This window comes from Panthera uncia, chromosome D4, assembly GCF_023721935.1.
Source record: "Panthera uncia isolate 11264 chromosome D4, Puncia_PCG_1.0, whole genome shotgun sequence".
NCBI classification, from domain to species: domain Eukaryota; kingdom Metazoa; phylum Chordata; class Mammalia; order Carnivora; family Felidae; genus Panthera; species Panthera uncia.
In genome coordinates this window covers 11,205,117-11,219,580 of record NC_064807.1, presented here as the reverse complement: position 1 = coordinate 11,219,580, position 14,464 = coordinate 11,205,117, and the positions used below count along the sequence as shown (strand labels likewise).

Sequence of the window (14,464 nt, the reverse complement as noted above, 5' to 3'; positions counted from 1 at the left end):
GGGCGAACGGTGTTGCCCTAGGGAGTCTGGATGGCCCTGGGTGGAGTAAACCTCCTCAAAGGAAGAATGTGAAGTTCTCGGACTTGTGCCTGGGGTTAGGACCGTCTGTGGGGCAACCCGGGGAAAGAAGGAGAGGGGAGGCGGTCGCCCAGCCGACTTCAAGCCTCACACGTTCCTTCAAAATCCAGCTTGTACTTCTCCCTTGGGAGGACGACCTTCCCATCACGCATGAACTTCCAGCTGTGGAGGCCAAGGACAGGGAGGGGATTTGAAACCTGCGAACGTACCGCTTTCTTAGGGCAGAATCTGCAAGAAAAATCCTCGTCCTCTGCACCACGCAAGATGGGCTGTGGATCAGGAACTAGTCTTTTCGTTCCAAATGAAGGCTGCGCTTCTGTGGCCTTCCCACAATTCGGAAGCAGTGCTTGGGGCCACAGTCAGGCACCGCGGCCGGAGGACGGCTGTGACAACAGGGACGGCAGGGGAGACTGAAGTGAACAAGCCCAGGACGGAATTGGGAGTGCTGAGCTCTGGCCCAGGCTTGCCATTCACCCTTTGGGGAACCCACACTTAACTCCTTCCCCTTGGTGTGTTTATCTGTACAATGGGGCGATGGCCCTGCCCCGCTTGCCGAAAACAAAGTTCTTGTTGGAAGGTCATGAGAGTGAGCGGGGTGGGGTGGGGGGCATCATTAATGACCAGAAAAGTACACAACCAGAAGTTTAGGCTCCTATCAGCATGCCTAAACTCCGCGGCAGAATCCCACACAACCAAGACCCCAGATGTTAAGAGTTAACATAAAAGAGGAGATCCATTTGGGAAATCATAGCTTAAGCCACATTTCCTTTTTTAATTCATGCCTTCATTTGTTCAGCAGATATTTAACGGGCACCAACTAGGTAGGTATTACTGAATAAAACAGACGTGGACTTCTTCACGGGGCTTACAATTTGATGGGAGAGTCTGTAGAATTTTTATTTGGAAAAAATATCATCTGTAATATGGGCTGTGAGGAAAATGAAGGGGACAGGGTGCAGTGATAGATAATTAAGGGGTGATCTATTTAGATGGGGGGGAGGGACAAGAAAGTCTTTTCTGGGGCAGCAACATTTAAGATTCCTGAAGGCTCGGGGTGCCAGGGTGGCTCAATTGGTTGAGCATCTGACTCTTGATTTCGGCTCAGGTCACGATCTCACCGACTCTTGGTTTCGGCTCAGGTGACGATGTCACCGACTCTTGATTTCGGCTCAGGTCACGATCTCACCGACTCTTGATTTCGGCTCAGGCCACGATCTCACCATCATGAGATTGAGCCCTGTGTCGGGCTCTGCACTGACAGCGTGGAGGCTGCTTGGGATTCTCTCTCTCCCTCTCTCTCTGTCCCTCCCCTGCACTCTCTCTCAAAATAAATAAATAAACTTAAAAAAAAAAAAAGGAACCCTGAAAGCTCAGGGGGAGCCAGCATTGCAAAGAAGGAGCAGGGAACTGGCAGTGAGTTTCCAGTAGGGAGACCCAGTGTGAGCACAGGCCTCGGAGCAGGAGGGTCAGGAGACGAAGAGGCTGCAGACAAGCAGGCAGGAGGCCTGGAAGCCTCTTCTATGCTGTGTACCTTGTGAGCCTCCAAGAGTGAGAGAGAGGATAAGCACTGCCTCCCAAAAACGTATCCCAGGATGCTAACAGGGACGTGTCAACTAAGCCACCAGGATAAGATGGCTATCCCATTCCAAGGTGAAGCGCCAGGCCTGGATGCACTTCTTCAGAAGACACAGCCCCAAACCAAGTTCACTGCTCTTGAACTCACCCAGAGTGAGGGTGCAAACATGTCAGGCTGCAGGTGGCTACAAGGAGGGAATGACTGAACGAGTCGTGGGCAGTCTGGTCCCAGAGGGAGGGCCTAAGAAGAGCCGGCTTCCCCATTCCGGTCCAGCAAAGGCCTTCAGCGGGACTAGCTGGAGAGCACGAGACTCCCACAATATGGGAGACACCACGACCTTGCTGGTGACTCTGGCCTGAGAAATCGAAAGCGGGGGATGGGCGGGCGGGCGGGCTGGCTGATGATGGACAAGCCAAGTGGCACAACACCTACACTGGGAACAGCATGCAATCCCCAAGTCTGTGGGGACCAAGGATGTGCATGTGCCATGGCCCAGATTCGGATCGTGCCAAGAGCATACGTAGGGGGCTCTGCCAGTCTCCGCCCAAAGAGGGCCAAGTGGATGGCAATGGAACCCAACAGATAGGAGAGCGAGTGGACCAGTGAGCTTTCCAGAGACTGAGAAAGGAGTGGCAAGGAGACTACAGAGTTGTACAGCAGCCAAACCAAGGTGGCTGGAGGGAGGCGGTCCTCACAGACAGGATGGCAGGATGTTTCTGAAGAACGCACCGAAGGGCCCCCTAAGGGCAAGATCCAATGCCAAAAACCCGCAACACAAAAACAGCTCTACTGTGACACTGTCTGCCAATACAAACTTTCCTAGGCCCTGTCCCATCCTTCCCACACCCTCCCTACCCAGAAGCAAGAGCTACTGAGTAAGCAAGAGAGAAAGCGTCCAACCACAGACCCTTCTCCCAGCAAGAGGCCGTAGCTGGAGGAGGGGGAACAGGTATAAATGTGAATGAAGTTGGGAGGTTTGACTATTACATGGTATTAGATATTTTAAGTATTTGGCAAATTAAGAGGGGACTCTTTATAACGTAAGACGTATCAGCACGGTCATGTGATATGTTTTCATCCAAACAGAGGAAAAATGTTTTCTGCTGAAAAACTTTTTAAAGTTTATTTATTTATTTAGAGGGTGGGGTGGCAAGGGAAAAGGCAGAGAGAGAGAGAGAGAGAGAGGGAGAGAGAGAGAATATTCCCAGGCACTGTCAGCACAGAGCCCTATGTGGGGCTGGAACTCACGAGCCATGAGACCATGACCTGAACCAAAGTCAGACGCTTAACTGACCGAGCCACTCAGGCACCTCTCTGCTGAATAACTTTTAACGGGAGAGTGGGTGACGACATAAAGTTGTCTTGTGACAGCATCCCACGACATCTATTTGTTTGAGGAGGATTACACAGAGGACTTTGTCATGGCGGCACATTTTGCGGAAAACAGACTTGGTGAAAATGAGGTCCATTGTGCCCCAGCCTCAACACGGGGGCCACCGCAGTTCCTGGGCTCACCTTGTACCACCTGCATCCCCCGCGGAGCCACACAGAGCCTCCGGCAGCTGTAGACACGGAGCCTACTGACTTCCGGCCCACAGAAGAGATTCGCATCCCCTACACCCTCCTCCTCTTCCAGAAACACACGTGTGGTTCAGGAAGGGATCCCGGCCACCAGGAAGCACCACTGAGCTCAACTCTGATCCTCACGCAACAGGCTCCAAAGAAGCTCCCAATTTTAAGCCTCCTGAGCATGTCCTCGGATGCCACCCTAATAGGATTCCTTCCATGGGGATCCAGCTACGAAGCGCAGAGCCTCAACTCATACCCAGCAGTGAACCCAAGGAAATCAAGCACAGGACGGGGGCCTACCTTGCTGCATTCATTCTCCCCTTGCCTTATGTCACGAAGAGCACATCTCAAGAGGGCAGAGCAGTCAAACGTGATCCAGAACTCACCTTCGGTAAGCCGTGCAGAAGTCCCCAGTTACAACGTAAGTATATTTCAGCGGGTTTTGCCGATCAACACCCACTGGCTCGCCCTTTCCGTGATTGTCAATATTCGCCAAGTCTCTACCAGGTAAAGGAGTTTCGTCTTCGCTCATAAGCCCTACCCTCATGAGAGCGTATTTAAAACCGAAATAATTTTAAAAGATGTTCCTGGGCCCGCTGTCCACTGGATTTTCAGTTCCTTGAAGGCAGGGACTGGGTCTCATCTACTTTTGTGTCCCTGGGGGCCTGGCATGGAATCTGGGACATAAGCGGGTTCAAAAATCCGATGGGTAAGTAAGCAAATGAACACATGAATATCCCGGCTCATGTTTTAAGCTAGATTCATGTGAACAATGTACATATGTTTTAAGAGACAGCGGGGGGGGGGGGGGGGGGGCCTGCTTTTCATCATTGTTGACTACCCCAGTCTATTCCCTACAGATGAGCTTTGGTATGTTTACTTGATGTTTCTAATTGGACACTTCAGTGTTGGGTTATACAGAAGGTTTCCCTCAGGCTACTCTTTCTACAGATTCTGAGACCACGTCAACTGCCCGTTCACTGCCCACCGAGAAAAGAGTGAAAAACCCCCATCGTGGTCCATGACTCCATCTACGAGAATCAACGAGTTGGGTCTCTCAAAGCGAGTAGTACTGCTTTAACACGGATACAGCTAAAAGAATTTGGGCACCTGGGTGGCTCTGTGGGCTAAGTGTCTGACTTCGGCTCCGGTCACAGTCTCACGGTCCGTGAGTTCAAGCCCCATGCGTAGGCTCTGTGATGACAGCTCAGAGCCCGGAGCCCGCTTTGGATTCTGTGTGTGTCTCTCTCCGACCCTCCCCCGTTTGCGCGCTCTCTCTCTCTCTCTCTCTCTCTCAAAATAAAAAATAAACATCAAAACATATTAAAAAAACAAATTAATTTTCACCTCTCTTGTGGAAGGACCTTTGGGGACAAAGCAGAGAGAAGGAAGGCTGGCTAGTGCAGGGATGGAGGCAGCAGGCACCAAAGAAGACAGGTCACAAGATTCGGAGTTGGACAGACCTGTGGTCATGTCTTAGCTCCGCTGGGCCTCAGCTTCCACATCTGTAAAATGGAGGCAGTAATGCCCACCTCAAACAAGCACTGTGAGGAGAACCAAATGGCGGGAGGCTCTGAAGGCAGTGGCTGCCACATTAAGGGTGGCGGTTTCATTCGACAGTGGTCTTATGGTTGCGTACACATAAAAGGAATTATATACACCTACCTGCATATTCAAGGACACTTTCATACATGGGGGTTTCGCAACTCAAAGGAGGGGAGATCCACAGTTCGGCTGCTTGGAACTTGGAATGCCTCTTCCCATAGAAACAATGCTAGAAATCACAGAATTTTAGAACCAGAAGGGGCCTCTAAGAGCATCTGTAAAAGCTCCCGCGCAGTGGAGTGTGTCCTACCCCAGGCACCCCCGTGGGTGCAAGCCCGCCAAAACCATACAGCCCGTGATGCAGCTGAAACGCTACGCACCAGCAAACAAGAAAGAGAAAACGATTTTAAAATATTCAGTGACTGCGCATCTTCACAGGCTCTGCTGACCTTAACTAGACTGTCTTTCTACCCTGAAGTTCAGTGATGTAGGAAGGGGAGACCTACGCTTGGCACGTCTTGTAACCTACCCTACCCCTCCCCACACCCAGCAACTGCTACAAAAGAAACCTTCCAGTCACGATATGATAAGAACCTTATCTGCAGCATGAACAAAATGCAACAGGCCCGTGGAGGAGAAGGAGATACGTGGGGGAGGGGCGGAGGGGTGTCCAACCAAGGCAGCGAGAAGTGGGGCGGAGCAGGGCACAGGCAAGAAAGCCTTGGTTAGTTACCAAGTTTCCTTCCGTTATCCCCATCGGCTCTGTTTCACCAAGTTGTGCCCAGACATAACTGTTGAAGACACCAGAGACCCTGCTGGGTCCCACGCGTATGTCACTGTTTAGGAGCCCCCTGTCACCCTCACTCTGGTCCCTGGCTGTGCCCACCTGACCCCCTGCCACGGGCACAAAGCGCTCTGGGGTCTTCCTACTGCTTATTCTTTGAGATGACGGCAAAGCCTGGCTGTGTGTACTCACAGGATGTTTGCAAGACAAGTGTGCTCGGCTTGGAGAGTGCCTGTAATGGGCTCTCGAATAGAGAACATTTGGAACAGACTGCAGAAATGACCAAGCTTTTACGTAGTTTTACGTAAACACAGCACTACTCGGACCACACGAGATAATACTCACAGTACGATGTTAAATGAAACAAAAACCACTTTATGAAAATGTGCATATGGTATGATCCCACTTGTGACATATATGTACGCACTATGGTTTAGCCACTCTTACCTATATCTGTTTAGAAAAAAGACTGGAAGGAAAGACTTTAAATTTTTTTTTTTTTAACGTTTATTTATTTTTGAGACAGAGAGAGACAGAGCATGAACGGGGGAGGGTCAGAGAGAGGGAGACACAGAATCCGCAACAGGCTCCAGGCTCTGAGCGGTCAGCACAGAGCCCGACGCGGGGCTCGAACTCACAGACCGCAAGATCATGACCTAAGCCGAAGTTGGCCGCTTAACCAACTGAGCCACCCAGGCGCCCCGAAATACTTTAAAATGTAAATGATGATTTTGTCTGTGTGATGGAAATACGGGTTATATATATATTTTTTTCCTTTGTAATTTTCTGTATTTCCAAGCCTGGTGAAATGGGCAAATAATTGTAAGAGGAGAGGTGAAATGACATTTAGATACACTGATTAGATACGGAAAAGCAAAAAAGTCTTTAGAAATGGCCTAATTCAGGTGCCGCCTGGGTGGCTCAGTTGGTTGAGTGTCCAACTTCAGCTCAGGTCATGATCTCGCGGCTTGGGAGTTCGAGCCCCTCCTGGGGCTCTGTGCTGACAGCTCAGAGCCTGGAGCCTGTTTCGGATTCCGTGTCTCCCTCTCTCTCCCTGCCCCTAACCCACTAGCATTCTGTCTCCGTCTCTCTCAAAAATAAATAAACATTAAGAAAAAAAAAAAAAAAAGAACTGTGTGTTCTAGGGGTGGCTCAGTCGGTTAAGCGTGCAACTTCGGCTCAGGTCATGATCTCACAGTCCGTGAGTTCGAGCCCTGCGTCAGGCTCTGTGCTGACAGCTCAGAGCCTGGAGCCTGCTTCAGATTCTGTGTCTCCCTCTCACTGCCCCTCCCCCGCTCATGCTCTGTCTCTGTCTCTCAATCATAAATAATTGTTAAAAAAAGAAATTAAAAAAAAAAAAAAAAGAAATGACCTAATTCAGTATTTCTCCCAATCTCTCCCAATCATGTAGGTAAAACACGTCTGGACCCTCAGGTGACTTACAAACCTCAAGCCTTGCAACTGGCAGACAACTTAGCCAAATCATGGCTTGAACTCAGATCTTGTGACATTTATGGCCTGTGCCACTCCCATGATATCACAGTGTCCTAGAGTCAGGGACGAACGAACTTCATAAGGAAATGCTCCATAAGGAAAGAGCAAGACTTACTGTGCACACCTACACTTCTCGCTAAATAAATATTTGCCTAGCATTATATCATAGTTTTATGACATGCAAACAAGTCAGTTGCTACAGGAGCCCCAGTGACTTTGTCACAGCTAGTGAACCTGCGTCCTGGTTACAAAGGTCTTACGCCTGCATTGCACAGAAGCCCACCTCTAGAGACTTTCAAGGTCAAACTGTATCAGAACGCACCCCTATCCTTTGAAGCCAGGCATCTCTGGAACAATTAAGAAACGGGCTATTCTATCTTCTACTGCTGCGAACTACACACACGTAATAGTCACTTCACTTCCACTCCGTGGCATCATGTTAAGCAGATGTAATACAGCAATATTTTTAAGTTTTTTTAATGTTTTATTTTTGAGACAGAGCATGAGTGGGGGAGGGGCAGAGAGAGAGGGAGACACAGAACCCGAAGCAGGCTCCAGGTTCCGAGCTGTCAGCAGAGAGCCCCACGTGGGGCTCAAACCCACGAACCGTGAGATCACGACCCGAGCCGAAGCTGGACGTCCAACCCACTGAGCCACCCAGACGTCCACACTACTTAACGTTTACCCAGCCCCAAAAAGGTCTGGAGAGCAGACAGACTGAAAACCTTCTTTAGAAGCACCCACACCTTAAAGGCTTTAGGTACTTCCTATTTGTAAATAGGGAGCTTGTTAGGAACAAGCATCATCTCCATCTGACAAAAGCATCAGTTCTAAAACCTTTCACTTAAGGAAGAAAATTCGGACATTTGACGCAAGCACGTGTACAGAGCAGCCTGGGGCCACACAGGAGTGGCTTTCCATTTCGCTCTGCTTATCTCCAGCTGGCTGGGCTGGGAGAGCTTTCTAGGCAAAGGGGGTGGGGACATGGCCTCCAAGGACACAGGAGCAGAGAAGGACCGGCTACAGGTGGCAAGTTAAAGAACTGTTTTTCAGACAAGCATACGGACTCCCTACGGGCTAACCAGAAACATAACGCATGAACCCAAGATCCACTTATGGCAGGCAGGGAGAGAGCATGCCGGAGCCTGGACAATATGCCCGTCGCCTTGCCGCCTGGGCCGAGCAGTAATTAACCGAGACTTAGAACTTGAAGTTAGCTGCCAAGCCTGGAGCATGCACAGGCAGAGCAGAGCTGGGAGTGCCCGAGTCGAGCTGCAAAAATGCAAAAAAAAAAAATGCTGACCGTGGGAAGAATCCAAGGTGGACGAAGCCCCAAAAGAATCTAGGTAAGAGCAGGCTGAAAAGTACTGCCACCTGAGAGACCTCAGGGTGCGCTCTATTCCTGCCCCCCAAATGACTTCGGTATTGAGGGAAGCCCTGGAAGGAGACGGACATAGACATGTTTCAGCGGAAGCGCGGAATTCTGAAATACCTTCAAGTTTTCACGGAAGAACATAGTGTGCCCATAGTGTGCCCTGACTGCTTTGCAGTCAGTCAAAACAAAGGCGACCAAAACGAAACAAGAACCATGTGGCTTTGGGCCTCAATCACAGACCTCAACTGCGAGAATTTAAGGAAATAAGACAAAAGAAGCCAAAAGGCTAGACTGTACAAAGGTGTCTAAGACGTCATGTTCCATAAAAGCAGAAACACCGACGCTGGGTCATATCTGACGACTAATGATAGGGAAGAATTTGACCAGACACACAAGGAAACCGCTCAACCCCTTTAGGACTGATAACATGGAGATCTACGTTGGGAAGATAAAACGTGAGGCTTAAAAATTCAAAATTAAATGTTCACGACGGATACGGCTAAATCAAAATGGTGGTGGCCAGGGAGGAGGCTGGAGGAGTCTGTGATCGAGAGCAGATGTTGACCAGGATGGTCTGAGGTGCCCCGATGGAGGACACAGATGCTGAGGGCAAGTCCTCCTTGGGTAAAGGGTAAAGCCATGCAGAACCAGTCAAACAGAGGCTCCAGCTCATTCTGAAATCCCAAGGGGTGGGTCTGAGCCCTAAACAAGAACAGATGTTGGTCTTGGCTGGTTGATCGAAAGGGGTTCAAGGGTAGTGCTTAGTTAACCCTGGATTGAAGGGCTGAAAATAAGGAGTCTCATAGGACCCTGAAGGAGGGAGATCTGAAAGAACTTGCAGATTGAAAGTAAATGGAGCCCTTTTCACACAGGGCCTGTAACAGTCTGTTTAATCCAGAAACATCTGGAAGGTTCCATTTAGTCTAGAAATTTGTTCAACTCGCTGAGGAGCACGAGGACCAAGTTGTAAGTGCCTGATGACCACAGGAGAGCGGGAATGGGGCAGAGTGATTAAGGTCACCCCACCCCCCTTCCGTCCCCACCTTTCAGATAAGAAAACTCACACCCAGAAAGGCGAGGCCAACTGCTTGCCCAGGATGAAAACTAACTCCCTAACGGCAGTGCCAGGGTTAGCACCTGGATCTTTTCCTATCATTCCAGCAATTTTCACATTATTTTGTGCTCTCACATGAACCATAGGTAGCACCTAGCATTCTCCCATCAAACAGGAATCAAACTTGTTTTTGCTAGAAAACTATTACTGCTTTTATTCTTAATTGGGGGGAAATTCAGGAAAGCCATAAAAGAAGGAAAATCAACTGCAGCTTCATTTCTCAAAGCAACCTCCATTTTTAAGAAATGTTCATTATTTCTGTTAAATATGGTTTAGAGCCATTGTCATAGTTGGACAATATATATTTCATAGCATGACTATTTATTCTACTGGTTTATTAGCTGGCCCACTGAACTTTGTGTCATCAGCCAGATAAAATACAGGGCTTTTAAAGATCTCTATCCAAGTCCTAAGGATCTTTCTTACATGGGGGCCAAGGAAAAATCTGAAGTCCTGCCTCTGGGGACTTCTTTCCAAGCTGTCACTCAATCGTTAATTGAGCTATGGCATATGAATAGACTCAGCTGTGAACTTACTGGATCGTTCTGCCATCCTCCAACCGCTATTATGTGCGTAAGGAAATGTGTGAAAGGTTTTTGTCAAATGCTTCCACGTCTATGGCTCTCTCTTCCTCTGCCGATCTAGAACACTTCTCGAAAAAGGCAACGTGGGGGAGCCTGGGTGGCTCAGCCAGTTGAGCGACCGACTTCGGCTCGGGTCGTGATCTCATGGTTTGTGAGATCGAGCCCCGAGTGGGGCTCTGTGCTGACAACTCGGAGCCTGGAGCCTGCTTCAGATTCTGTGTCTCCGTGTCTCTCTCTGCCCCTCCTCCGCTCGCACTTTGTCTTTCAAAAATAAATTAACATGAAAACATTTTTAAAAAGGCAATGTGATCAATTAGTGACTGCACATTAGTAAATTGATGCTGGTTTCTAGGGATCAATACAATCTCTTCTATGGGTCTGCAAATCACGCACATGCATGGTAATCCAGAATATTTGCAAGGGAACGATTCATACGCTGACGTGTCAGGAATTAAACTCCTTCAAAAGTTGCACAGAAGAACATTTGCATATTTCTCAACTTCTGAAATGTCTCCCCCCTGCAAAATTTATTCAACGATCACTGGCAGTGTCTCAAAGGTGGTAACTACTAACTCCTTCGACACCTCCAGATATGATCTAGTAGGTCCTAGAGATCTGAACTCCTTCAGATTAACTAGATGTTCTTTCACCGTCTTCTACATCCCCCTTAATTCTTCCCTTTTCACTGTGAAGATCATTTTTTTCTTTGCCGGAGAAGGGAAGCAAAATAGGTCTGTACGTGTCATGTATTAATGTCAGCCTCATCCTCTCATTTATGCACTAGTCTCTCTCTGTCTCCATTCTTCTAGCTCCAGCTATAACTAAGAAGCAAAACAAACAAAGACACTATTTTCAAACTACAAAGGACATACCACACACTGTACGGCCTCAAACACACACCTGCACGTAGGCCAAAAAGGTTCAACCTGGCCAGTGAAGAAATTAACACAACAACGAAATGTCATCTTGTAGCAAAAGCCATGGAAACCCACCTTTCAACAGCATGCTGGTGAGTTTGCAGGGAAAACGGACATACCCGCTGGACCTAGGATAACGTTAACTGTGCCTTTGGAGGGCAAATACAAAAGATGTTTATGCCCTTTGGAAACCAGGAAAGCTACACCTGAATGTTTATCTTAAGGGACTCATTCTGAAATAAATCTGAAATCAAAGAAGGTCCAAGTAAACAAATATGCCCCTCAGAAATATCATCATGGCCCCAAACAGTCTAAATATCCAACAGATATTGAGAGAGTAGACAGTCTAAATATCCAACAATGGAAATGGTTAAATGAACTACAAAACCTCAACCACGGTTGGCCAAATAATGTCCCCTCCCAAAGATGTCCAAGCCTGACCCACGGAACCTGTGAATATGTGGTCTCACGTGGTAGAAGGAACTTTGCCGATGTGATTCACTTAAGGATTTTGAGATGGAGAGATCACCCTGGATTATCCAAGCAGGCCCAACACATCACAAAGGGCCATGCTAAGAGGCGGGCCCTGCCTGGGCCAGAGCCAGAGAAGGAGCCATGACAAGAGAAGCAGAGGGGAGAGACTCAGAGATGAGATTTGAGGTTGGTCTGTTACTGGCTTTGAGGACAGAGGAAGGGGTCATGCACCAAAGTACGTGGAGGCCTCCAGGAGTCGGAAAAGGCAAGACAACATTCTCTCCTAGAGACTTCAGCAGGGACACTGTCTTGCCAATACCTCAACTGTAGGAATTCTGATCATCAGAACCGTAGAATACTACATCTGTGTCCTCAGAAGTCACTACATTTATGGTAAATTTTTACAGCAGCAACACTAATACACGACCAGGCAGCCACTAAAAACGATAAAACAGAGGAGCGTATGGCAACGGAAGAAAATTGCTAACACACACAGATGGGGAAATGGCAGGCATGCCGATTATTACTCTGTGAAATACATACAGATAGACTGAGGTTCTGGGGCACCTGGGTGGCTCAGGAGGCTAAGCATCGGGACTCCTGATTTTAGCTCAGGTTCCTGAGTTCGACCCCCGCACTGGGCTCTACACTGACAGTGTAGAATCTGCTTGGGATTCTCTCTCTGCCCCTCTCCGGCTCGCTTGCTCATTCTCTAAATAAATAAAGTAATTAAAAAAAAAGATTTATAGAAACAGTTGGAAATATATCAATAGATTAAAAGACCTCGTAACCGGTCCCCCCACTTCTGCCCACAAGCACCTAAGACCCAGAATGGTCCTTTTCAAATATGGAATTAATTACCTTACTCCTCTGCTCAAAACCCTCCAACGGCTTCTGTCATCGCAAAGAAAAAGCCCAAGTCCCGAGAAGAACATACAGAGCCCAGGTCCGTGGCAGCGCACGGCTCTGGGAAGAGGCACCCACGCGTACTTTACGTGACTGGCAGTGACCTCCACCCAGGCACGAGCCGGCTCCTACTCCCTCCGGCTCTCCGAGCTTCCCGCCTTTGCTCTCTGCCTTGCTGACGCCACCTCGGCCTCACTGGCCAACTTTCTATTCCTAGAACATACCAAGCACACTCCTTCATACTTTCCACACGCCCTGCTCCCTCTGCCTCAAGTACCATATCCAGGGGTAGGTTTCCTAGGACAAAGGGCAGGGCAGGGCCGTCTCCTGGATCTGCTCTCCAAACACTTACATCATCCGTAAAGAGGTGGGTATGTCTATTTCCCTACAACCTCACCAGCACTGCCTTTTATCACTTCAAGGTGTGTTTGTTACACAGTGATAGTTCAGTTTTGTGTTCACTTCTAGTTTGAACATTGTGAGCGTGTACGACTAGAAATAACACGCCACACACATTACACACTGGGATACCTTTTGGTGTCATCTGTGTAAGAGAATAGTGGGGGGGCTACGTCATCTGTATCTTAATGCCTCATTACCTTACTTCCTTCCAGTCGCTGCGCAAAGGTCACCACCTTATGAACGAGGCTCTCCTTGACGACTTTATTTTCAATAAGAATCCCAGCGCCCACCTCCCAATTCCCTAATCCTGCTTACTTTTCCCTGTGGCATGTATTACCATCTGTCATTCTAAAAAATACCTCGTTGTTATACGTCTCCCTGAACTAGAACGTATACTCCTTAACAACGCAGATATCAGCAGCTTGGCCTATTGGGGTGTTCCTGGAGCCTAAGTGAGTTCACACGGTGGGTGTTACAGAAATATGTGTGTGTGTGTGTGTGTGTGTGTATTTTTTTTTTTAATTTTTGAGACAAAGAGTGAGCAAGCAAGCAGGGCAGAGGGCAAGGGGAGGGGAGGGAGAGGGAAAGAAATAGAGAAAGAGAGAGACAGAGAGAGAGAATCTGAAGCAGGTCCCACGCTCAGTGTGGAGTCTGATGTGGGGCTTGATCCCACAACCCTGGGACCACGACCTCAGCCAAAATCAAGAACGGGATGCTCAACTGAGTCACCCTGATGCCCCCATGAATATTTGTTAAGGGACTCGCTTAAGATTAGAGAGGACTTCAGAGAAATGAAATATGTAGCTCGGTTGAAGGTGAACTGTACCCACTTCGTTTAGTGCTGTCACAATACTGTTTTCACAAACCACCAGCCAAGTAACTTTTAGTGATGCCTTTCATGGAAACTCCCTGTTCAATCACAAGTCTTCTGCATGAGCCTTTTAAAAATCAAGTTAGGGGCGCCTGGGTGGCGCAGTCGGTTAAGCGTCCGACTTCAGCCAGGTCACGATCTCACGGTCCGTGAGTTCGAGCCCCGCGTCAGGCTCTGGGCTGATGGCTCGGAGCCTGGAGCCTGTTTCCGATTCTGTGTCTCCCTCTCTCTCTGCCCCTCCCCCGTTCATGCTCTGTCTCTCTCTGTCTCAAAAATAAATAAAAAAAAAAACGTTGAAAAAAAAATTAAAAAAATAAAATAAAATAAAATAAAAATAAAAATCAAGTTAGTCATCAAGTATCCTCTGAACCCAGATGCCGTCTCCCGTCTGTCTCATCAAGTTTCATAGTTTTTGTGCAACCAGAATTCCATTCTTCAGAAACTCTCAGCCCTTTTGGGTCACATGTCCCTTAAAATCCATGAGATCCAATGTATTTCCACTGAATGTTTTAAATTCCGCCCTCCTAACACCCTAGTCCCATGTCTCATGACCAGAGTTGTTCTTCTGTTTTCAGATTCCAAGAGATTCAAGACAGGAAACACACAGGACGAGCCCCAAGTGCTTAGAATGTCAGGAAATAAGGAGGTGCGAAAGCAAACAAACAAGACCCCACAATGATAGGGGGCACGTCAGGGATACAGAAATGAACTAAAAGAGCAAACAAAAATGGGGGCCAAAGCTAGGACAACATAAGAAAGTAAAGCAGCATCAGAT

At 48.3% G+C, this 14,464-nt stretch overlaps 1 protein-coding gene and 1 long non-coding RNA gene across 7 annotated transcripts in view; one reads left to right on the top strand and one right to left on the bottom strand.

The window, feature by feature from the left end:
* PIP5K1B (phosphatidylinositol-4-phosphate 5-kinase type 1 beta) overlaps positions 1-14,464 on the bottom strand; it is a 315,659-nt gene that overhangs the window by 269,649 nt on the left and 31,546 nt on the right. Inside the window, exons 1-2 of one of the 6 annotated variants that reach the window (XM_049633283.1) lie at positions 4,889-6,830; positions 4,571-4,728 (exon numbers count right to left, since the gene is read on the bottom strand). The exons of 4 other annotated variants lie outside the window; for them this stretch is intronic. In XM_049633283.1, the coding sequence (XP_049489240.1) occupies positions 4,571-4,696 (126 nt within the window). In that variant the 5' untranslated portion in view covers positions 4,697-4,728; positions 4,889-6,830. Of the gene's footprint in view, positions 1-4,570; positions 4,729-4,888; positions 6,831-14,464 lie in introns of those variants that run through there. One more of the 6 variants, XM_049633324.1, reaches the window with a different exon arrangement.
* Positions 968-1,434, top strand: LOC125924788 (uncharacterized). Its single transcript, XR_007458578.1, has 2 exons — positions 968-1,217; positions 1,252-1,434. It is a non-coding gene; the product is annotated as an uncharacterized LOC125924788 (long non-coding RNA).